This window comes from Heloderma suspectum, chromosome 5 (genome assembly GCF_057233095.1).
Source record: "Heloderma suspectum isolate Gila_16-S chromosome 5, 16-S_ref, whole genome shotgun sequence".
NCBI lineage: Eukaryota > Metazoa > Chordata > Lepidosauria > Squamata > Helodermatidae > Heloderma > Heloderma suspectum.
Window position 1 is genome coordinate 198726570 of NC_139462.1, and position 23949 is coordinate 198750518.

General features: G+C 38.6%; 1 protein-coding gene across 2 annotated transcripts in view; it reads left to right on the plus strand.

The window, feature by feature from the left end:
• STAM (signal transducing adaptor molecule) overlaps positions 1-23719 on the plus strand; it is a 38209-nt gene extending 14490 nt beyond the window's left edge. The window contains exons 2-14 of one of the 2 annotated variants that reach the window (XM_084858999.1): positions 722-806; positions 4729-4804; positions 4901-4996; positions 5901-6047; positions 9198-9288; positions 10892-11084; positions 14547-14641; positions 15504-15592; positions 18741-18888; positions 19246-19300; positions 20043-20196; positions 20798-20973; positions 22525-23719. In XM_084858999.1, coding sequence (XP_084715125.1) covers positions 722-806; positions 4729-4804; positions 4901-4996; positions 5901-6047; positions 9198-9288; positions 10892-11084; positions 14547-14641; positions 15504-15592; positions 18741-18888; positions 19246-19300; positions 20043-20196; positions 20798-20973; positions 22525-22762 — 1643 coding nt within the window. In that variant the 3' untranslated portion in view covers positions 22763-23719. The remainder of the gene's footprint in view (positions 1-721; positions 807-4728; positions 4805-4900; positions 4997-5900; positions 6048-9197; positions 9289-10891; positions 11085-14546; positions 14642-15503; positions 15593-18740; positions 18889-19245; positions 19301-20042; positions 20197-20797; positions 20974-22524) is intronic. The other variant, XM_084859000.1, reaches the window with a different exon arrangement.
• The last annotated feature ends 230 nt before the right edge of the window (positions 23720-23949 follow it).

A 23949-nucleotide genomic window follows, 5' to 3' on the forward strand; every position in this document is an offset into this window, starting at 1 on the left:
GCAAGCAAAGTAAGATCCATGGACCTATCCAGCCCCCCAAGTCTCCCTCCCTCCCTAGAAAAGCCCTTTCTCCCCCTAGAATGACCATCCTCTGGCCATTTGGAGATGCCTGTAGGTCAACACAGCCTTTAGTCCTTACATTGTCTGGCCCAACTGTAATATAATTAAACATGCTTACAACAGGAATTTTTTAAAAAAGAAGGTAGCATTGAAAAATCAGTTTACTACTCTGTGTATTGCTACATATTCTCCACAATTGTTGAGAACTGAAAGATAGTGTGACTTTTCTTCCACACCCTCGGGTGTGCTTCTGGTCTTGCCAGTCAGTGAGATGAAACTCTGAGCTATGTTTGAGTGCAAAGATCAAGAAGTACATGATAGAATAGATTATTATTATTATTGACTTGCAGGATCTACAGGACTGGCTGCAGCAGAAATGTGTTGACTTGATGTGTTAATGTCTTCAGTAATGAAACCCTGCTATTGAATATGTTCACACCCTTAGAACTACAAGTGTGTTATGTTTTCTTAAGAGTTCATGTATCACTTTGTTTCACCCAGTTTTGATACAGTGGTGCGTTGGGCCTGCATCTAAGAATACTTTACATAACTAATTAAAAATAGGATGACCGTATCAATTTAAATCCTGGTGTGTGCAGTCTTGGTACTGGATTTTCACTTGTATACTAAAGTTCACTCCAAGTATTTTTGTGTGTTTAAGAGAAAGCAACCAGTGAAATGAATACTGCTGAAGACTGGGGGCTCATCTTGGATATTTGTGATAAAGTTGGACAGTCACGAACTGGGTAAGTGTTCCTCTTTAGTTAAACTCTATTTTATTTGGAGGGAGGAAAAATGGTTTTTAATACCAAACTGTGTAAAGCACGTGCTTATTGAATTAGAAAACCACATATGTTACCCAGTTTTGTGCAAAGCATCGATAGACTTGGCATTTTTTGAAAGGTAAAAGAAGCTTGGAGAATGCATTCAGCAGAACTGGTCATGTGGCTAATGCAGAATATTATTTTGTTAAATGGTGCACTAGATGTCTCATATTGTGTTGTTCTATTACTACAATATGTGTGTACTGTACTGTTCCATTCTGTTCCTGTTTAATCTTGTAAATAAGCCAAGTTAACACATACTTTTTCAGAAGTAGAATCACCCCTTCCTAAATCTTCTTTCCCAAAGCACTGAAATGATCAAGCAGTCTGACATTTTATTTTTCTCTTGGTTACTAAAATATTATCACCTGCTGTATAAAGTGCCTCAATCAGCTGTGTTTCTCTTTTATAAAATTCTCCAGACCATTTAAAATCACTCTAGAAATAAGGTTTTAGGGGGACTGTTTGACTTATTAATGTAATTTAGCAACTCATTTTCCCCTCCTCTGTACCAGTGTGTAAGAGTGAAATCATTTTGTTCTGCCCTTTCACTGTCCTATACAACTCGTTTTTACATTTATTACAGTTAGGAAGCACTGATAAAATTCCAGTTCCATATTTCATAGAATCATAGAATAGTAGGGTTGGAAGGGGCCTATAAGACCATTTCTGTCATATCCTTTTGTTGCTAGGGGTTTATGAACAAAATGTTCACAATGGACCTAAAGTTCATTTAGAGTCCACTTTGAGTAGAGCTTTTTGTGTACTGGCTGCCTCTGTGGAACTCCCTTGTCAGTTGATGTCAGGCAGCTGCCACCATTGCTCTGTTTTCGATGTCTTCTTATTTAAACAAGCCTTTACTGAGTAAAAGACCAGCCAAGGTTTTATTGTACAGTTTGCTTTGAATTATTTTTATTTTTTGTATTTTGGCATTTTAAAAATTGTTTTAATTAATGTTCACTGCTCAGAAGGGTTTCTTTTTAGATGTAGAGTAGTCTATAAATGTTGTAAATAAATAAAATAAAATGTTTGGGACCAAACTTAAACCCATCTTTTTCATATTATTGAATTAGCCTAAATGAATACCTAAGTTATAGTTTGTGTCCAGGTTTGAAAGAATTGTAGAACTTGCACAATTTTGTGGGTTTGTGCTTGCTGAAGATCAGCCCTTTACATAGCTTGGAAAGCTACTTTTGAAACTAAGGGGACTTTCAGAAGCAGTTTGTAACCGGGGCCTATTGTTTAAGGGTTAAATGTTCAAAAAATCCATTGAACATGGCCAGACCTTTGGGTCACCTAAAATAACTTGTTGGATTCTACTTGCTGATTGCAGTTGTTTTTTTGGATAGTAGTGGGGTTTATGCATCCAGTTGTGCATTTGTTTTATTTTAATTTGGACTAGCTTTCTACATCCATAAATTCGCATAAAAGTATAGATCACTCAAATTTAAATATCTGTCCCAATAAGTAGATACAGATGGCATTAATTTGAAATATTAATGACATGAAACTAGTCTATTGTGATCTTATTAATATGGTTTGATTTTAAATGTATTAAAAAGGTAGGAGAAGAGTATGTGTGGATTAGCCCTTAAATCCATGTTTATAATCAGTTACCTGAACTATTAGTACCTGAACTATTGTAATAGTTCAGCATGATAATCAACACTTTTTAACTACTCTGGAGATAAATTATTTCTGTAAGCCCAATATTCTAAGTGTAGTGCTTACTCTATTCAAATAAACCAGCACTATGAAAATTAAGATTCATCTGCATTATTCCACTAACAAAATGCTAAGCTATAGTCACCATGTGTGGTGTTTTAGTGAAGAACACAATATTACTTCTAGTTTAGATTATGTTTCTTTAGCCAATAATTCAAAACTTATCTGTGGGTATCTTCTGTATTATTTACTTCTGCTTGGTGCTTCCTGCAGACTATAATTTGTATGTTTTTAGCTTGGGGATTGAACAGGTGACCTTCAGGTTCCTTCCAGGCCTGTGATTCCATGAACTAATTTTGGACTTTAAGCATGGAACAGTATATATAAGACTCTTGCTGATAGTCTAATAACCTTTTGAATAAGACCTTTACATGGTTAACTGTGATTGTATTATTTTTATAACTAAAGACACCAGTTTCACTTGACCACTACCAGCCAGAAGACGTGGACTGAAATTTGTGTTACAAAATAATTCAAATGTATTTTACTAATGTATTGCTGCCATAAATGCTAGTTCTTCCAGTGCTGTCTTGATAATGATAAATACAATAAATAATGATAAATACAATTATAAATACAATAAATAAAACTTAAATATTTGTTTTATTGAGGTTACTTCTATTCCATTGCATTTATTAACTCTTGTAAAATAACATGAAAACTATTCTTCCAAATTGTGTTTTTTCTAATTACTTTTATAGAAAACCTCATAGCAGCTTCTCTCCTCAGGATAAGACAAGTTCACTCTTTTGTACATTGTGAAATAATCCTGCTATGTGGCAGAATTTTCTATAATTAGTGCTAAGTATGATGCAGAGGTTTGTAAAACACAGACCACCATCAAATATAGATTACTCACTGCTGCAGTGTAACATAAACTAGAGCTTCCTTTAAGTAGATGGATATTGGTGCTTGATGTAAAAATGAAATCCTGAATACATTAAAATAAAAATGTAGCATCTTAAATATAAATGTTAATATTAACTCTGTTGTCACATTAGTCACCATCACATGAAAATGGCAAAATTCCTCCGTGGAGTCTTTAAAAGGGAAGTTTCTATTACTTGGTGAAAGTGTGCCACATTTACTATCGCTTCACATATATAAACATAGCAGTTATGTATAATTGCATTACTTCAAGGAATGCAATATCTGTTTACTTCATATACAAACGTCTATGTGTTAATGAGTCACAATTTGAGCTACGGTAATGCTATCAGTTGACTTTGTAGCTACTAAAGCTGGCTGTGGTTACATAAGATGCAGCTTGCATGTGTATATGTGTAATGACCAATATGAGTCTATGGGGAGCTTGAACCAGAAGTGCTCACAGCAGATTTACACATTATAATTTTAACAAAGTGGGAAATAGCTACTTCCCAAAATGGGAAAATCAGTTCAAATACTTGTTAAAGTGCAAAAACATAGACTTTATGTTCACAGGTTTTTGTTCTTAAAACACGCACCCACTCCCATTACAAAAAAGAAAAATAGCTTCGTATGCATAGGCCTTGATGTGGGTTTTCCAAAAAAACCTAAATTCGAAGAATGGCTCACCAGTAGGTTATTATTTGAGATCACCGACAATACTTATCTGGGGTTTTTTTACTCTGGTTCTCAGTAGACTTTTGCAGGAGATGCGAGCACTGGTGCATTAGAAATGGAGGAAAACCACCCTTCCTTTCTTCCCTTGAGTTCTCATTGAAGCAAAAGGGCAGTGTTTTTTCTTCCTTCACACTGGTTTTTGCAGGAAGCATCAGCACCACCTTAGGGGATCTTTGAGCTGGTGGTATGCAGCAGGGCCTTTTGCCTCTAGAGAACAGGCAACTAGAGTTACAGGGCTGTTACAGAACCTGTTACTGAGGAATGACTTATCTTAGAGCACAGTACTCATTGAAACAAAAATATTTTTAAACTGCTACACCGTAAGAGGATTTGCTACCCCCCAGGTAGCTGATACAAAGGGCTGTTCTTAGAATCATAAAATAGTAGGGTTGGAAGGGGCCTACAAGGCCATCGAGTTCTTAATTTCCTTCATGTGAATAAATTTTCTACCTTTCTAATTAACGTTATGGTTTATGTCAGTATATTTTAAAAACGTGTCTGTCTTATTCATTAGGCCTAAGGACTGTCTTCGGTCTATTATGAAGAGAGTTAACCACAAGGATCCTCATGTTGCTATGCAAGCATTGACAGTATGTTGACAGTATGTTCTTTTAAAAAATAACTTCGTTTAACAACTTCAACTCCTAGTATAAAATACTTAATTCTGATTCTTTTCTTCCCTTTAGCTTCTTGGAGCATGTGTCTCAAATTGTGGTAAAATATTTCATTTAGAAGTATGTTCAAGAGATTTTGCTAGTGAAGTAAGCAATGTCCTAAATAAGGTAATATGTTTTAAGCCTCTTAAAGCTAGTTACAAAGTTGACTGTTTAAATGAATCTTGAAGTAGAGTAAAAGGTAGAAGGCATTCAAAGGCAGATCATATACATATGGATGAAATGGTGATAAAGATTTCCAGAGGGTAGCCATGATGTCTGTTGCTGCAAAAACAGTGTGTTGGTGACGTTATTATGATGACCACAAATAATTATGCCATAATAAATGCATTGGTCTGTAAGGTACTACAAGACCCCTTGTTGTTGCAAAAAGTTGCTTGAGAAAGAAGTTTCTAATCTACCTTGGGACAGAGGAAATTATATAGTAAGAACAGCCTTCCTCTGTCTTAACCCCTTGCTCTCAACTGCCCAAACTAGAGCTATGTTAGGTTGGGTGAATTTACTCTGGCCATTTCACTACAATGCTTAGATGGCATTCTGTGAGGAATGAGACTTAAGAGGACTCACAGGAACATATAGGGACGGAGACATAATCTACGATCGGTGAAATTTGAGCAGTTTTAGAACTAACTTGAATTGTGTCCTAAAATAAATCATAAGTTTTTGAACATGTCTAACTGCTGGTTTGAATATGGATGGATTTTCCAAAGCTGTCTTCATTAAAGCAGCCCTGAATGATTTTAAGGTGTAGGTGGGTTTCTAAACTGATTTGGAGTGGATATGAACTAACATAAGCAAGCAATTTGTGTTGCTTCTGGACGGTTTTAGGTTGAAAAGACATAGGATTGGATCTAGACTAAGTCAGCCACGCTTTAAAAATCCCATTGAAATCAATGTGAAAAGTTAGTCACAGCTAAGTCCTATTGATTTCAGTGGGGCCTGTCCCATTAATTGAAACAGGTTCCAACCCATAATGATCTCCATAAACTATACATTTTTATCATTTTCACAGGGTCATCCAAAGGTCTGTGAAAAATTAAAAGCACTCATGGTGGAATGGACAGATGAATTCAAGAATGATCCCCAACTTAGTCTGATATCTGCTATGATAAAAAATCTTAAGGAGCAAGGTGTAATGTTTCCAGTTATTGGTTCACAGGTAAAGTGCTAATATGCAAAAATTAACCACAAACCCCACAAGAAAACTGCTGGCTGAAGTGGATGAGATATAATACTAAGAATAACAAATTATCATTTATACCCTGCTCAGCTGCTTGAATATAGTTGTGGTTTGTTACTTTTCATGTCACAGTTCAGAGAAATGAATTAACTCTGTGACGCTTACCACTCTTCTATTTAAAAAAATAACTTTTATCTTTTGAAATGGCCCCTTATAATGCCAAATCTATTGGCACTCCAAAAGCTTGGGGAAAGGTTCCAAGCCCTTATGTGTGCCGAAGGGGTGTTGCTAGATTACAGACTTAAGTTATGTGAACTACCACAGCAACTTGGATATTTCAAGGCTTTTGGTGAAGTAAGTTGCAGATCATTAACGAATTTTAATGTATAGGTAGCAACATGATTCCCAAAGCGCTTATGGTCCCATTTTATTAATGTTTAATATGTCAGCCTTATTCATCATTACAGAGAATATCTAAAGGTACAAAGACCTAAAGGTATAAAATACCTTCAGTCTCTTAGTGGCTTCCAAGCTCATATTCCCTTTTTAATGATCCAAGTCACAATGTGAAAACTGCTCCAAGCCAGATATCTGAAGATGATCAGTGCAAACAAAGCCTTCAGTAGCTAGAGCATCTGTGTGCGTAAAGGGATTACCTTCTTAATTAAAGTTAACAAGGGAGTCACTGTGCGTTCACATTAATGTTCACACATGCACAAGAAACCATTGGATCAGAGGCATATACCCATACACTCAAACATAACATAGGCTGCAATCCTATATCGACTTACATAAGAACATAAGAGCCCTGCTGGATCAGACCAAGGGTCCATCTAGTCCATCATTCTGTTCACACAGTGGCCAACCAGCTGTCAACCAGGAACTCACAAGCAGGGCATGAGCGCAACAGCACCCTCCCACCCATGTTCCCCAGCAACTGGTGTACATAGGCTCACTGCCTCTGGTACTGTAGGTAGCACACATAGCCTTCACGACTAGTAGCCATTGATAGGCTTCCTCCAGGAATTTGTCCAACCCCCTTTTAAAGTCATCCAAATTGGTGGCCATCACTGCATCCTGTGATAGCAAATTCCATAGTATAACTATGCACTGTGTGAAGAAGTACTTCCTTTTATCTGTCCTGAATCTCTCACCAATCAGCTTCGTAGAATGACCCCAGGTTCTAGTACTTTGAGAGAGGGAGAAAAATGTCTCCCTATCCACATTCTCCACACCGTGCCTAATTTTGTAGTCCTGTATTGTGTCTCCCCTTAACCTCCTTTTTTCCAAGCTAAACAAATCCAGCTGTTGTGACCTTCTGTCATAGGGGAGATGCCCCAGCCCCTTGATCATTTTACTTGCCCTTTTCTGCACTTTTTCCAGCTCCACAATATCTTTTGTTTAGGTGTGGTGACCAGAACTATACACAGTATTCCAAGTGTGGTCGCACCATAGATTTGTATAGAGGCAGTATGATATTGGTAGTTTTAGTCTCAATTCTTTTTCTAATTATGCCTAACGTGGAGTTGGCCTTTTTTACAGTGGCTGCACACTGGGTTGACATCTTCATTGAGCTGTTCACCACAACCCCAAGATCTCTTTCCTAGTCGGTCACCACTAGCTGAGATCCCATCAGGCTATACTTAAAGTTGGGATTTTTTGCCCCAGCATGCATCACTTACCCTTGCTTACATTGAACCGCATTTGCCATTTAGATGTCCATTCTCCCAGTTTGGAGAGATCCTTTTGGAGCTCTTCACAATCCCGTTTTGTTTTAACCACCCTAAATAATTTGGTCTGATCGGCCAACTTGGCCACCTCACTGCTCACTCTTAATTCCAGATCATTTATAAACAGGTTGAAAAGCATTGGTCCTAATACAGATCCCTGTGGGACCCCACTATTTACTTCCCTCTATTGGGAGACTTCTGGGTAGTCATGTATAGGATTGTGTTATTGCATATGCCAGCAGATAGCATCATGCTAATGAAGAGCAAAATTCCCACCAATTAATACTTACTAACTGAGCATCTACAGTATGTTCTAAGAACTGTCAGGCAAATCTTGTCCCACAAATTAGATTTCTAGCCAAAATCAAGTTTAGATACAGCATGAGCAGAGTTCTTCTTTGGGGAAAAGTTATGTACGTCATTCTGAGGAAATTTTCATGTGCGTGTGTGCCCCCTTCCTGTGGTATTACATGATTAATAATTGGATAAAAATGCTTCAAAATATATTGATTTCTGACTACTATGTTTGCAAAATGACCACATATAGTTAGGGATGTCAGAGAATTCTGCCACGGATCTCGGTGAGGCCGAATGCCAGTGCATTCGGCCCCCTGAAATCCATGGCGGTACGAAGCCCCCCCCCCGAAAGGCGTGCGAAACAGAGCACTTACCTGCTGCCATCCGCGTTGACTTGCGAATGGCAGCCGCACTGCGGCCGCCATTCACTTCTTTATTGTAGCTGTGATAGGCTACGTAAATAATTACGTAGCCTATCATGGCTAATGCAGGGACACCATTTGTGTCCCTGCGGATGCTGTGATAGGCTACATAAGTATTTACGTAGCCTATCACGGCAAGCTAAAAAAACAACAACAGCGTACGCAAATGGTGGCGGCTACAGCGGCCACCATTTGCGTTCCCTTTTTTTTGCGTTCCCTTTTTTTCCCACCATAATAGCTTACGTAAATATTTACATAGGCTAAAACGGCAGAAAAAAAGGGAACGCAAATGGTGCCCACTACGCTATTTGCGTTCCCCCTTTTTTTCACTGTAATAGCTTACGTAAATATTTACGTAGGCTAAAACAGCGAAAAAAGGGGAACGCAAATGGCGGCCGCCGTAGCCGCCGCTATTTGCGTCCACTGTTGGGGGTGTTTTGCCTGCAGGCTGCCCAGCGGCCGGATGTCCGGCTGCAGGCAGCCCCAGCCAGCGGCTCCGCGGAACCTCCACGGAGCGGAGCCGACCGGGTTAGGATTTCGGGGGGGGGGGTGCGGCCCGCCTCCCCCCCACCGCGAATCACCCTGTCGAAAAGTTAAGTGACTTTCGTACATCCCTACATATACAGGTTTAATATTGCACTGAATGTTCTAGTAACTTTCATTCTCTTTTCTTTAATCAGGCTGCAGAACAAGCAAAAGCAAGCCCAGCTCTTGTAGCCAAAGATCCTGGAATAGTAGCAAACAAAAAAGAGGAGGAGGATCTAGCTAAAGGTTGGTTATTTGATGAGAATCCTTAAAACAATCAAAGCTCATAAATGAAGCTCTTCAAACATTGTAATAAAAATAATTGAGTAAATTTGACATCTATATTAGCTTGCTTTTCATTCAGGGTTGTTGTTGTTTTTAGAATTTGGCACTATTTTGAAAGTAAACGCGTTCAATACTATTTGTGATGAAATGGAAAAAGAGAACAGAGAAAAGAGGATAGGATTACTAGCAAAGACCTGTATTCCTAGTTATGCATGCCCAACAGAGCTCTGGCTTTTCCCACCAACAGCAACTTACCTATATATAGCCCATGTGGCAAGCATTTTTGAATGAAGATACTAAAAAAACACTTTGATGGCACAGGAGACTGGTATAGAAAAAGAAAAAAGTGTATCTAGTTGGTTTCATTCTTATTTTGATTTTGCCCCCAACAGCAAGCTTGAAATCTGTGTAGAGATTAATATAAAATGTATGCTGCTCTGGAAAATCTTCCTATTTAAAAATTGATGTTTCTTCTTTTCATTTCTTTTGCAAAGGACATAAGGAGGAAAAGAAGTAATAGTCATTTTGGCAGTGAATCAGTGACTTTCGTAAAAGATTTTCCAGTACAGAAGTTCTTCTGTGTAGTGTTTTATTTCAGCTGTGACAATCTAATTTTAATTATGTGCTGTATGTTTTCAACATAGGTCTGTAACAGTTCTTGTAGCAAGCTTAGGATATTTCAGATCAGAACCTTGGGTTCTTTAGAAAACAATGCTAGACAGTCTCTCTTATATACTCTGTAAACCCTCCTCCATAAGGCTACATGACTGTAGACAAAGCTAGGGTGGCAGTGTTACCACCCACGGGCAGGGGAAGTACATAAAGGATTTTTGCTCAAGCTTTTGCTTAGTGAGAGTTTTACTGATCTTGGTCAAACAAGCTTAAAGATTGCACAGCTCTCTTGCTCTTAAGGCATGGGAGCTTTCCTGAGCTGTGCCCTATGCACAGTTCTTCACCTTCAGTCAGCCCTTGGCAGCTTTTGAAAAAAGTGTTGAAAAGCCCTGAATGAAGCACTTAAATTTTTTTAGAGTTTCTAATATAATGTCTTCAGTATAACTAGTGTTGGGCCAGGTCATGTGAATAATTTCACTTTTTTTACGTGTTAAAAAACCTTACATGTTAAGGAAAAGGAAATTATTTAAAAGCTACAGGGCAGAATCCAATGCTGCTCATCCACTAGCAGAGCTGGCTGCCGATTCTGGCCTGCACACAGGCCCTACCGCTTCTGGAATGACAATTTAGGGCTTTGGGGGGAACCCGAAACAAGCAGAAATGCTAGTTTCTGGAAGAGGGCAAGTCAACGGAGCTCACATAAGAGAGCTCTGCCGAACTGCCCCCTTCCAGAAACAAATGTTTCGGCTCATTTCAGGGCTTGCCCTTGGAAGCACTAAATTGTCATTCCGGAAGTGGTAGGGGCTGGCCATACGCAGACCAGAATTGGCGGCCAGCTCCACTAGCGGATGGGCAGCATTAGATTCTGCCCACAGGGTTGAACTGGCTTATATTCAGAAAGAAACATGTTTTGTTTTGTTTGCACCTGAGTTTTATGTATTACTTTTTGCAGCCATTGAACTGTCACTGAAAGAACAAAGACAACAGCAAACGCCACTTTCCAGTCTTTATCCAAGCACCTCAAGTCTCTTAACAAATCACAAACATGAGGGCCGGAAGGTTCGGGCTATTTACGATTTTGAAGCTGCTGAAGATAATGAACTAACATTTAAAGCTGGAGAACTTATCACTGTACTTGATGACAGGTAACTCTGCTGAGGCCCACAAAATAATGTTTGTGAAGTAGATATTTGTAGGAGCAGATAAAATCATGACGCTGCACTTCCGTACACAGTTTACATGCTTGTAAGTTCCATTTACTATAGTGGTGCTTCCGTGCTGTCAACCAGATGGGATTGCAGCATATGTATTTAAAGTCTTTGTAATTTGCACTTTTATTATGTTTTGGATTATACTAACAAATAGCTTCAGACTACAGTAACATGTTAGGTTTCACCTTAGTGATGTACTATTACACTTGCACTCTGCTTTTGGAACCTACATACTTATTTCACAAAGGGAGATCCAGGAGATAAAAGAACAATGAAAGGAAATGGGTTGGATCCAAAGAAGCATGAGCAGAACAAGTTCACTTGATAGTTTTCTGCAAACTTCAGTTCCTAACTGCTGGAGCTCAAACAGTTCCCCCATTGCAAAGTAAGCCCTTATGGCTGGAGAAGCATGCTAATGTCTCAGCTATTAGACCTTGCTTAGCCAATGTGCAATGTGCAGACTATAAACAGTTAAAGATACAGGGTTATAGCAAATGTTATGCTAGCAGAAAAATTACAAGAGTTGGCATTGTTCCACAACCACTAGCAGAAAAACTAGCACAACTAACTCAAGCAACATCTAGCCTAATGAAGTCCTAATAAGTCATGCAACACCTTCTGTGGAATCAAAGTATTGCATTTGATAGTTGTGCAAGGGTGAAAACAAGGCTTCCACGAGCAGTGGAAGCTTTACACTAGTGGAATGACAGCATTGGAAACAATCCGCAGAATCCAGTGAGCAATCTTGTGCAAGCAGATGACAAAGATTTGCGCAATGGAAGAGAATCTCTCGATTTCAGTTCACTTTTCTCCTACAGTGCTATTCTCTTAAATCAGAAACAGCCCTTCCATGAGCAGAAGAGGCTTTCTGGTTGAGGAAGGGCACCTTTGGATCCAAGCCTATATATTGTTACTATCATGTTTTCCCAGAAAACTATGTGGTCACATGTAACAGACTTTATATGCCCTGTCTGGGCTTTTGATTATACCATTGGAAGGTATTGGAGTATACAGCACCTTCAGGTGAAATGGTAAGTCTGTATGCTGTTTAAATATGAGCTGCCTGCTAAATATGTATTTATTTCTGTGGAATGTTTCTGTGCCACGCTTTTGTAAATAATGAAATGAAAAGAAAAAACAAACACCCTTCCCCTTCATTTAAAAACTCTCTGGGTGACTGATACAATTTTTATTTTAATGCAGAAATAATTGAATTCAATGTTAATTTTTAAAATCTGGTTTTTAATTCAGCATACTGAATCTTTAGTAGTAATATGAATGAACTTGTGAAACATCTAAAATTGGGGGGGGGGGGGTTGCCCTTTGCATTATAATTCCCTGGATGGCCATACTAGTATAAGCAGACAATTATTAATTATTTAGGAACAATAATTCTTGAGGCTAATGATGATTGGTGGTTAAATTTAGATTCCATTAGTAATTCAGTTTGTATTACAGGAGTTAGCATAGATGTTAAAATAGTAGCAAAGTATGTTATTGTACAGACTGTCTTGTCTGGTAAGGATCGACACCTGTGTTGGTACTTAATCCAGTGAATCTTGCTATCCACTCATTAATTCTGGAGCCCAACTATGCTTCCATCTTCATTACATTAAAAAAACGTATTAACAATATTAAATGTGGAGATACTATTTTTTTCCACTGGGACTGTTCAGTGGGGTGACATTAAATGACCAAGGGATAACAGGAGCTGCAAAAACAATTTAAAAACTAGATTTGGTGGACTCTTCATATAAACTCTTGTTTTCTAGTGTTGCAAGTGGTTAAAATTTTACATTTGTTTCCAAATTAAAGTATTATTATTATAATTATATACTGCTTAATATTTTAGAAATCTTTTAAGCGGTTCACATAGAAATATTAAAATCATTATTAAAAACTATTTCAATTACAATAACTATACAAATGCATTTAAAACACTATTAAAAACTATTTCAAACTACAATAATAATGCAAAACAGTACAAGAAGCAGTAAAACAGAGCAGCATATAATTAATTGTAGATATAATTATCTACAAGCCAGTAGTAGAATGCAGAGCAGTTGAATTTGCAGGAATGATGTCCTTCAGAAACAATACACATAGTAAAATTTTTACACTTTTAAAACTTGCTCTGAGTACGATCTAGATAAAGTTAGGCATAATTAAGTCCCTTTTAAATGAGTGGCACTTCAGCATTTGCTTTCTTGAATATTTATTTATTTATTTATTTCATTTCTATACCGCCCAATAGCCGAAGCTCTCTGGGCGGTTCACAAAAATTAAAACCGAACAACACACAATAAAACAATTTAAAATATATAGAACATTAAAACCACAATATAACAATACAACCACAATAAAACCTAGCAGCAGTGCAGGAGTTTAAAATACAGATTTAAAACAGCAAAGATAAAAATTTAGAAAGCTAAAATGCCTGGGAAAATAAAAAGGTCTTCACCCGGCGCCGAAAGGAATACAATGTAGGTGCCAGACAAACCTCACTAGGGAGCTCATTCCAGAGCCGGGGTGCCACAGCAGAAAAAGCCCTCCTCCTAGTAGCCACCCGCCTCACTTCCTTTGGCAGGGGCTTACGGAGAAGGGCCGCTGATGATGATCTTAAGGAATATCATTTGTCACTGAGATTTAAGGATGTTTAAAATGGTCTGAACTTGGACCCGGATGTTGTTGACTGCAACTCCCATAATCCTTCGCAATTGGGTATGCTGGCTAGGGCTGATGGCAATTGCAGTCCAACAACATCTGCAGGTCCCCATGTTCCTTATCCCTGCTTTTAGTGGCTCATATCCTTTTTCTTTCCAGTTTCCTTAAAATAAGAGGAGCACAGTCATTTCTTTAACTTACATACTTTTAATTAAGTACTTTCTCTGTTGTGACTTGCACAGGAAATTTGAAGGGGCTGCTTTACATATTTTTTCCCTTTGGGGCAGCAATCCAAGGAACAATATTAGGCAACCAAGGGTTTGTTTCACTTCTGTTACTTATGAACAAGACGCCTGTAGACCGCATTTTGAAACTTCCATGAGTTTCAACAGGGGCCTTCTGTGTAATGAGGGATAGGAGCTGGTCTTGGAAAAAGACTAAGCTATGTTGGGCTCATGGAATTAAGTTTTGTAGTTCTCTGGATTGTGCCCCCCATGTTGTTGTTCCCACATGAGTGTTGCCTCTGCTGCCTTACTCTGTATATCTTAATGAACCTATGCAAAAAATTGGAGGGAATATTTAACTGAAGTAGCTCTAGAATAATCAAGAATACTGTCAAAATCTGGCCTTCATGGTGGACAGAGATGGAATTCATATAGTACTTTTGACCATTGCACTCTTATTTTCACATTTTAAGCCGAGCTAAGCAATTATTTTATTTTTAATCTATAGTGATCCAAACTGGTGGAAAGGTGAAACTCATCAAGGGACAGGATTATTTCCTTCTAATTTTGTGACTGCTGATCTTACTGCTGAACCAGAAATGAGTGAGTAATGAAATATTCACATAGAAAACAATATGCTTGCCACACAGTAAAGCAGAATATATTGAATGCAAGGCCTTAATCCTGGTGTTACTAGTTTATACCCATCTTTTCATAGATAAGACGAGGTCAGTTAACAAACAGCCTTAATGGTTATTCATTGAGTAATATGAGAAAACCTGTCTCTCACCTCCTGGGTGAGGTAGTCTGAAGGAGTTATAGATCCAGTTCACATCAAAGCATGAGTTAACCTGTTATTTGCCATGGCATGCTCTGGGCATGAGCTACTTCCAACTTCAATTTGCAACCTCTGATCAGCCGGATTGTAGGTTGCTCCATGACGTGCAAACCTGCATGCTTGGGGTTGTTCATGGGTTAAACAACCCAAAGTTAACGTAAGAATTAATCATAAGTTAACTTTGGGTTGTTTAATGCATGAACAAGCCAAAGTGTCTGGGTTCACACATTAAGGAGCAACCCGTGATTGGGGGTTGCACATTGAAATCAGAAGTGGCACGCACCCAGAATGCACTGCGGTGTAATTAAATTTGCAAACATAATTAAAGCATAACCGCATCAATTAAAACACATCAGTTAAAATGCATTAAAAACAGATTAATAAGAAATAAGCACCCACCAGTTAATACTCAGTGTAGCATTTCAAGGGACTAGATGAGCTGCCACATGGGGGCGGGGGGGGGGTAGTTTTGTTTATTTTATTATATTTCTTTATTTCATACATTTTATGTGCCTTAATCTGGCTCCAACCCCATATATTATAAATAGAATGCCTAAGTGACAATCTGTTGTTCATTATAAAACTTTGCCTTTCTGTTCAATATTCTGTCAACTTACATTTTTACAGTGAAAACCGAGAAGAAAACAGTGCAATTTAGTGATGAAGTTCAAGTTGAAACAATTGAACCGGAACCTGAACCAGTTTATATTGATGAAGTATGTACAAAAAACCCAGATATCAATAAGGAGTATAAGATATAATGACTAAAATCTTTCCATTTGAGAATTGGAAGCATCTTTTTAACTGATGCAAATACTAAGGAAGGGTTGCCCAAACTGCTTTCCTCAGTTTTTAAATGTGCTTATATTTTAATAATAGCTTTCGGGTTTGAGAATACATTTCAAACATTTTTGTTTTTGAAACATAATTTCTTTCTTTCTTAATACGCTTCACTTAAAGTTTTTTCTTGGTAATGTTTATCTCTCTTTGCCCCAACTCCTATATATCTGGCTTGAGAGATGGTCCCTCTTGGTCTCTGAGACTTGGTTAGACTGCCTAATTGTGACTTTTCCTGTTTTCAGCATCTAGTCTTCATATTATTAGGCTGCTATAATAAACACACTCATGAGGGAGAAAGCTCCATTGAACACAGTGGGTTTTACGCGAACCGAGAACTACCGGAAGTACAAGCTGGGTTTAGAAGAGGCAGAGGAACTAGAGATCAAATCACCAATATTCGCTGGATCATGGAGAAAGCAAGAGAATTCCAGAAAAACGTCTATTTCTGCTTCATTGACTACGCTAAAGCCTTTGATTGTGTGGATCACAACAAACTGTGGCAAATTCTTAAAGTGATGGGAGTACCAGACCACCTTACCTGTCTCCTGAGAAACCTGTACGAGGGTCAAGGAGCAACAGTAAGAACCAGACATGGAACAACCGATTGGTTCCAAATTGGGAAAGGAGTACGACAAGGCTGCATATTGTCACCCTGCTTATTTAACTTATATGCAGAGTACATCATGAGAAATGCCGGGTTGGATGAATCAGAGGTCGGAATTAAGATTGCTGGGAGAATTATCAACAACCTCCGATATGCAGACGATACCACCCTAATGGCAGAAAGCGAAGAGGATCTAAAGAGCCTCTTGTTGAGGGTGAAAGTGGAGAGTGCAAAAGCTGGTTTGAAACTCAACATTAAAAAAACTAAGATCATGGCATCTGGCCCCATCACTTCCTGGCATATAGAAGGGGAAGAAATGGCAGCAGTGACAGATTTTACTTTCTTGGGCTCCAAGATCACCGCAGACGGTGACTGTAGCCATGAAATTAAAAGACGCTTGCTCCTTAGGAGGAAAGCTATGGCCAACCTAGACAGCATAGTAAGAAGCAGAGACATCACCTTGCCGACAAAGGTCCGTCTAATCAAAGCTATGGTTTTCCCAGTAGTAATGTATGGATGTGAGAGCTGGACTATAAGGAAGGCTGAGCGCCGAAGAATCGATGCTTTCGAACTGTGGTGCTGGAGAAGACTCTTACGAGTCCCCTGGACTACAAGGAGGTCAAATCAGTCCATCCTAAAGGAAATCAACCCTGAGTGCTCATTGGAAGGACAGATAATGAAGCTGAAGCTCCAATATTTTGGCCACCTAATGCGAAGAGAAAACTCCCTGGAAAAGACCCTGATGCTGGGAAAGACTGAAGGCCAAAGGAGAAGGGGACGGCAGAGGATGAGATGGCTAGATAGCATCACCGATGCAATGAATATGAACTTGAGCATGCTCCGGGAGAGAGCGCAGGACAGGAAGGCCTGGCGTGCTATGGTCCATGGGTCACGAAGAGTCGGACACGACTGAACAACAACAACAACAACGTAGGAGTGTACTGTGAAATAGGGAACAGTATAACTCATACAAGTGGAATGCCTACTTGTCTGCATGTGGCTTTTTTATTTTTAAAAAGTCCTATAATACAGCTTAGATTGACAAACGTATCAAACACTTCTTAGCAGAAACCAGTAAATATTGCATGCTGCACACCCGGACCCAGTATTTGGGTAACATTTTTATAAAATGACTTAAGGCCTAGCTTCCTCTCAGAATGTATTCATTTCTAATCCTTGCCTTTTTTGAAGAGTCAGCCATCTGCAAAAAAGGCAAGCTGCTTATAGGCAATGAATGGATCTGTTCTAGATAGGTTTTTATGCCAAAGGCCTTTTTGAGTTATATTTGTGTATTTTCAGTATTCCTTTGTCAGTCTTGTAATTACTTTCCATTTTACCACTAGGTGGTGATGGTACTAGAATAACTATTAATGACTAGTATTCCAATCCAGAGATCCTTATAGAGCAACAGTTAGAAAATAGCTTGGATCTAGTTTGAAGGATCTAGTAACGGAAGTTTTACACAAATGTTTTTGGTGTTTCTATTATTGACCTGTATATGAAATATTCCTAATACATCATGTCAGTTAATAGGTCTGCAACAGATTTATTGTTCCCAGTCAACTTTGTTTCAGTTACGGTTGTATTTTAGTTGGGGCTGCCATCTTTAATCAACTGATCAATTACAAATCTTTTGGTTTAGAATTGTCCCCCTTAATAGACCCACAGATTTATTAAAGAAATTATCTATAAATCAATAATTTATTATTCTTTATAAATTTATAATTTATGTTCAAGTATAAGGACTTCAACGATAAACCCATCTTGCACAGGAGGGAATTCCTCTTCGAAGATGTTGCTTGTTGCAACATGTGTGCATCGTATAAAAACCAAAAGAATGCTTTTTTCTTCAGAACTATATTTATTCTTAAATTGTTTTGCAAATTTGATCAATTAACTGATCAGTCCTCAACTAATCCACCAGTATTTTATAATAGGGCAAGATCCCTAATTTTAATCATGTAAGGGCACAATCCTATGTTGATAGTTGGCAGCCTCTGATGTCAAAGGCTGCCAAGTATCCTAATGCAGGGTGACGGGAGCACGGATGCAATCCTCAACTCTGTGCTCTGGCCACCCTGCATTTTTGCTGGATGGGCGATTTCACCCATCTAGCTGCAGTGCTTCAGAGCAGGACAGAAGGAGGCTGGAGTGAGCATAGGAAGCTGCGTAAGGCAGTTTCCCTCGTCTCCCTGCCCTGCCTCTGGGAATAGGTTTCCGACTATGGAGAGGTAACCAGTGTGGCTCTCTGCCATATGCCAAGTTCCTTATTGTGTCATCCAGGGTACGCTGGCATAAAAGACAAAAATTCTATTAGGCATGTTTAGATCATTGGGCATGCCTAAAGCAGCTCTTTGAAACACGATTCCAAATATATAATGACCTGGTTCCAAATTTATAATGTGTGTCTCATATTCTAGGATAAAATGGACCAACTGTTGCAGATGTTGCAAAGTGCAGATCCAACCGATGATCAGCCAGACCTCCCAGAGCTCATCCACCTTGAGAGTAAGCTTTCTTCCCCAATTCTCCCCAAGCAACCACCTACAAGCTTCCACCTAAGGCCAGGTGGGCAGTTTGCTCCAAAAACTATGTAACTAACCCTTCCAATTTCTGTAAAATCTCATAACAAATTAACGTTGCTTGACAGTCTTAAGCCATTTTATTTGTTTTATTGAAAGGCTTATCTTAAATATGTTTGTCTTAGCTAGTTCTATTGACTTTCATTTTAGAAATACTTTTATTTTACACTATTTATTCAAATAATTTCTATACTGCCTTTCATCAAATCAGAGTCCAGGTTGGTGTACAGTATAAATAATAGAATGTATTTAAACATAATTCAACAAAAGATTAATATCACACAACCATAATAAAACATAATAAAGCAAATAATATTTTCTTATATCTGAACTTTATTTCTAGCAATGTGCCATCAAATGGGACCTCTCATTGATGAAAAGCTAGAAGATATTGACAGGTAAGAGTACATATCAATAGGGAAAAGCCTGATGTTGAAAAGAAATAGTTGCTTCATTTTGGTAACAAATATGAAACAATTTAAAACAGAAGGGGGAAGAGTTTGTTTCAGAGATGTGCTGTTTATTTTAAAAGGAAAAGATGGGATGCAACTTGCAGCAATAGTAATAATAGCTAATGGAATTTTAAAAAGAAATTACTGATCAGATAGTTAGTTGACTCTTGTTGCTACCCAGCAATTTTTTAATATCCAGTGATAATTCTTCATGGTAAGGTCCCATTATTATTTTTTCATTGCAGTCATTACGTTTTCTTACTTGAGGAAGCATGCATTGCCTCCTTCCTGACAGCTATTTGTAATCTTGGGCATCTGTATGCTACTTTTAGGCAGGCATTCCATTCTCTCTTGATACCTCCATCCCATGGAAGCGCCAGGCCTATCCTCCTAGCATAAAACAGCTGATGCCGTTGTGCAGCACTAGTTTATTAGGTGGTTGGGGGAAGAGGATGGAAGGCGTCTTGTCTGCTGCTGTCAGGAAGCAGGAGAGCTCTTTTTTTTTTTCTTTTCTTTCCTTTTCTTTAAAAGGCTATTACTTCAATTTTACCGTCCTTGCAGTTGCAATAAAATAATTCTTTCATCTGATTCAGAAAGCCAGTGATTAAACAATTAACTAAATCATAAAGCACATTTGTATTCATTTTGTAGAAAAGGATATTCATTCATGTTAAAATATTTCATTCAGGAAACATTCAGAGCTCTCAGAGCTCAATGTTAAAGTGATGGAAGCACTCTCATTATATACCAAGTTGATGAATGAGGATCCAATGTATTCGATGTATTCAAAACTACAAAACCAACAGTACTATATGGCTCAATCTGGTGTTTCTGGCTCTCAGGTATGTATTTGAATGTTTAAAGATCTATGGCAGATATTACAGTATAAAGTGTTGATTGAAGTCCTTAGAAATCATACTAATGCATAACACTCTCTGAAATTATGCAGTCATGGAATACCAGTCCCTTTCAGCACTAATCTGTGACATCTATGTTGTATACATAGCTTCCCTCTATTTTGTTGAGTAACATATAAAGATTATTTGGGAGCAGCAAGGAACTACTGTGAAGTAAAATACAAATATAATTTTATTACCTGCCAGGTTTCATCAAACATAATGTACTATGCCTCCCAATTCATTGAATTGAATTGGGACCCATAAGAAATTACACATACACTGTGAAGAAATGATCTAGGGTTCAGGAGCATACAAGAGGTTGTAGTGCTCAAAGGCATGAGTTAGACGTTAGTATGGTTGACATACACTAGTGGGGGAGGGGCATTGCTGAACCTGTATTCTTGCTTTTCATTAGTAAGTAAATATTGTGAAGATGCTTTTGGATCTTGTTTTTATGGTTTCAGGTGGAGAAAAGTGATGAACATTAGTTGAAAAGGAAATGGCTTATTCCTGTGTTTATCTCTGCTCATTGTGTATGTTTTAGGTTTATCCAGGTCAACCTCAAAGTAATGCATATTTGGTGGCAGGAAGCGCACAGATGGGCCATGTTCAAGGCTACAGTCTTCCATCAGAGCAACTTCCACCTCTCAGTCAAGGCACAGTTCCTCCAGCAGCAAGCTCTGGATTAGCCAGCCAGCCAGTTCAGTCATCTTACACAAAGTAATTGTGAGAATTAAAATATCCAAAATGTTGAGTTTAATCAGAACTAGAAATACTTAAAGGAAGTAATTGTTGAAAACTTTACCTTGAATGCTACTCTACAGTTTCACTTATAGAGCATAGCTAAAATAGAAATGCAAACTCTAGTTTTGGTAACTGAATGATTTACAGTGCAGTCCTTAGGTTATTTATTGAGAAATAAGTCCTACGTCTATGGCACTTACTCCCTAATAAGTGTTTAGGATTGTTGGTAAAATAGCTTTTGTACAAGAACATTTCATAGCACTCCTATTTATAATAGTCAGAAGATTACAGACTTCTCAGAACAATATCCAGTTTCCTAGATATACAGGGTCCAGCATCTGATGTGATAAAGAAGTCTTTGGAAGTGTTTCATGTGGTTAGATCACAAGTTAATGTTTTATATATTTTATATTTTATTGTGTGCTCTTTGGTTTTAATTTTTGTGAACTGCCCAGAGAGCTTCGGCTATTGGGCAGTATAGAAATTAAATAAATAAAGTTACCACATCCTGAGACACTCTATCAAACCCAGTGTTCAGAGAAAATCACCTTGAGGTGACCTACAGTCACAAAAATAATTGAATGTGACCATAGTGCAGAATATGAATGATAATCTTTGTACTGCCAACAAGGATATACAGTAATCATATTAAAAGTTAATGAATGATGTTGCGTAAATATACTGGCCTTCTTAGAGCGCAATCCTACGGAGGTAGGCAGCCGCTTCCGAACTTGGAGGCAACCACCTATCCAATGCAGGGAGGAGAAGTACGGAGGGGATTGTCCCCACCACACTTCAGTCACCCTGCATTTGTGGCTAGATAGCCGATTTCAGCTGTCTAGCCACGGGAGGGTGGAGCGGGAGAAGCGGCTGTCAGGCAACACGTTGGATGTGTTGTACCAGCATTTCTGCCTTCCCCACCCCGGAACGCTCCGTTTTCGCTGCTCTACGTTCCTCTTCTGAGTGTGGAGCCCAGGGCCGTTCTGAGCTGCCTGCGAGGCAGTGTGTGGGGGGAGGGAAGGTTGGTTCCCAGAAACTGACGTATCCTGTGGCCATCTAGCTGCTGACTAGCAGCCATAGGATTGCTCCCTAAGAAGCCCAATCAGTTTCTCTCTTAAACCGATTGTATTTCAAGCATAACAACAATAAAATGTTCGGGGAGCAAGGCACCGTTACAGGAAATGAAGACAAGAAAAAACCTCAGAGATGAATAGGAACTAGTTACTTTGAGGCCCGACTAGTTGCAGTCACAAAGACTTCCTCAGTGGCAACTAAATCAGAGGAACTGTTTAAGTATCCTCAGAAGAAACTGATTGAATTGCCTGTGATGTGAAGTCCCTTGATGCAAAAAGCTTTGAGTCTATACTAGTTTTTGAACTTTTGCTTTCCATATTTTTTGAAAACAAGCATAAGTTTGTTTGAGTGAGTTGTGTATGCTCAGTGAAGCATATGTTTAATTTTGTCTACCTTGTTTTGTACCTTTTTGTCCATGTACTTAACCTGTTTTCCTCCCTATTTTGCTTCTAGCGCAATGGTGGGTTCTGTTCCAGGAAGCACATATCCTAGCCAAGCCTCAGTCTACAGCCCACCCCCAGCTGCTACTGCTGATGTTGCTGCTTATCAGAATTCTGGAACTATGTCCCAGGTGCCAAACTATAACTTAGTCACCTCAACCCTGCCCCAACCACCAGGCAGCCAACCACCACCACAGCAACAGCCTCCATCATCACAACAAAATACTTATTCTCAGAAGGCACTGCTATAGGATATAGGACTTCTGATTCCTAATCTGCTCTAACCTCTGCTGAAGGCAGTTTACCATGTTATGAGTTTATTCCTTTAATATCTTAAACGTGGGTTATCCTCGGCTTAATAGGAATCTTTCTTGGTGAACAAGTATGATGATTCTATTTGCACTGACTTTTTAGGATTTTTTTTAAGTTTGCAAAGGAGTTAAAATACTTAGGACATTTAATTCCTTTAAAAATGCCTAAACATTGGTACAAGGTTATTTATGTCTGCTGAAACTGGTTAGTTTGTGAAGAGTCAACTTGGCAAACTCTTGTGGCATATATGTTATGTACATATAGTGTGTTTGTGTTAGTGGCTGTTTTGAATTACTATGGTGATCATGTGAATATACAACAGTGTTAAAATAATTTACATTATTGTTTTATTAATCATGAGCAGATGGACCATGTTCATGTATTTTATAAGAATGTCTGTTCAAAGTGTAGATGGCTCTAACCCACATATCACAAATACTTACAGGCTATGGATATGCTCTTGAAACTGAACTGGGTAGTTTTTCATTAATTGTACATTGAACGCAAGTGTGTCCTGCCTTCCTGTAGCCTTTGGGTGCTACTAGATGACATTATCTACCAAAGTAAGGGGCCTAGAACTTCAGACACTCTGCATTCAGAAAACATTCTGCTTCTATGAATAATGGTTTCAAAATAATAACTTGCAAGCTGCTAAACATATGGGACCATGAAACACATCTGAACTGTTTTATTGTTATTGTTTAAATGATGTAACTTACATTTCCATGCTGGTTTTATGTCACCTGAATGCTGAAGTATATTCTGTGTATATTGGTGGAGATCACACCAAAGACAGAGAGGGGACACTTTGGCTGTGAGTGAATGGCATTTTTAAACTGGAACAAAAAACACTACATTTATTAAAGTCTTATTAAGGACTGCCATAATTGTCAGATCACTTGATTGTGTGTGTTTTGTTAAAATCTGCAGCCTTTTATCCGTCATGAATTTTGTGTAGCCCCGCGTGTGGTTTCTACACCTATGCAGAGCAGCTCCAAGTAGGGAAATAGCACACAAGCCTTCTCCAGGGGGAGACTTCTGCTCAGCTGCTTATGCCTTGAGGAGTTGGGGCAAGCACCAGTTTTTGGCAGCCGCTCAGGGGACATTCTCTGTGGACATCTTCCTC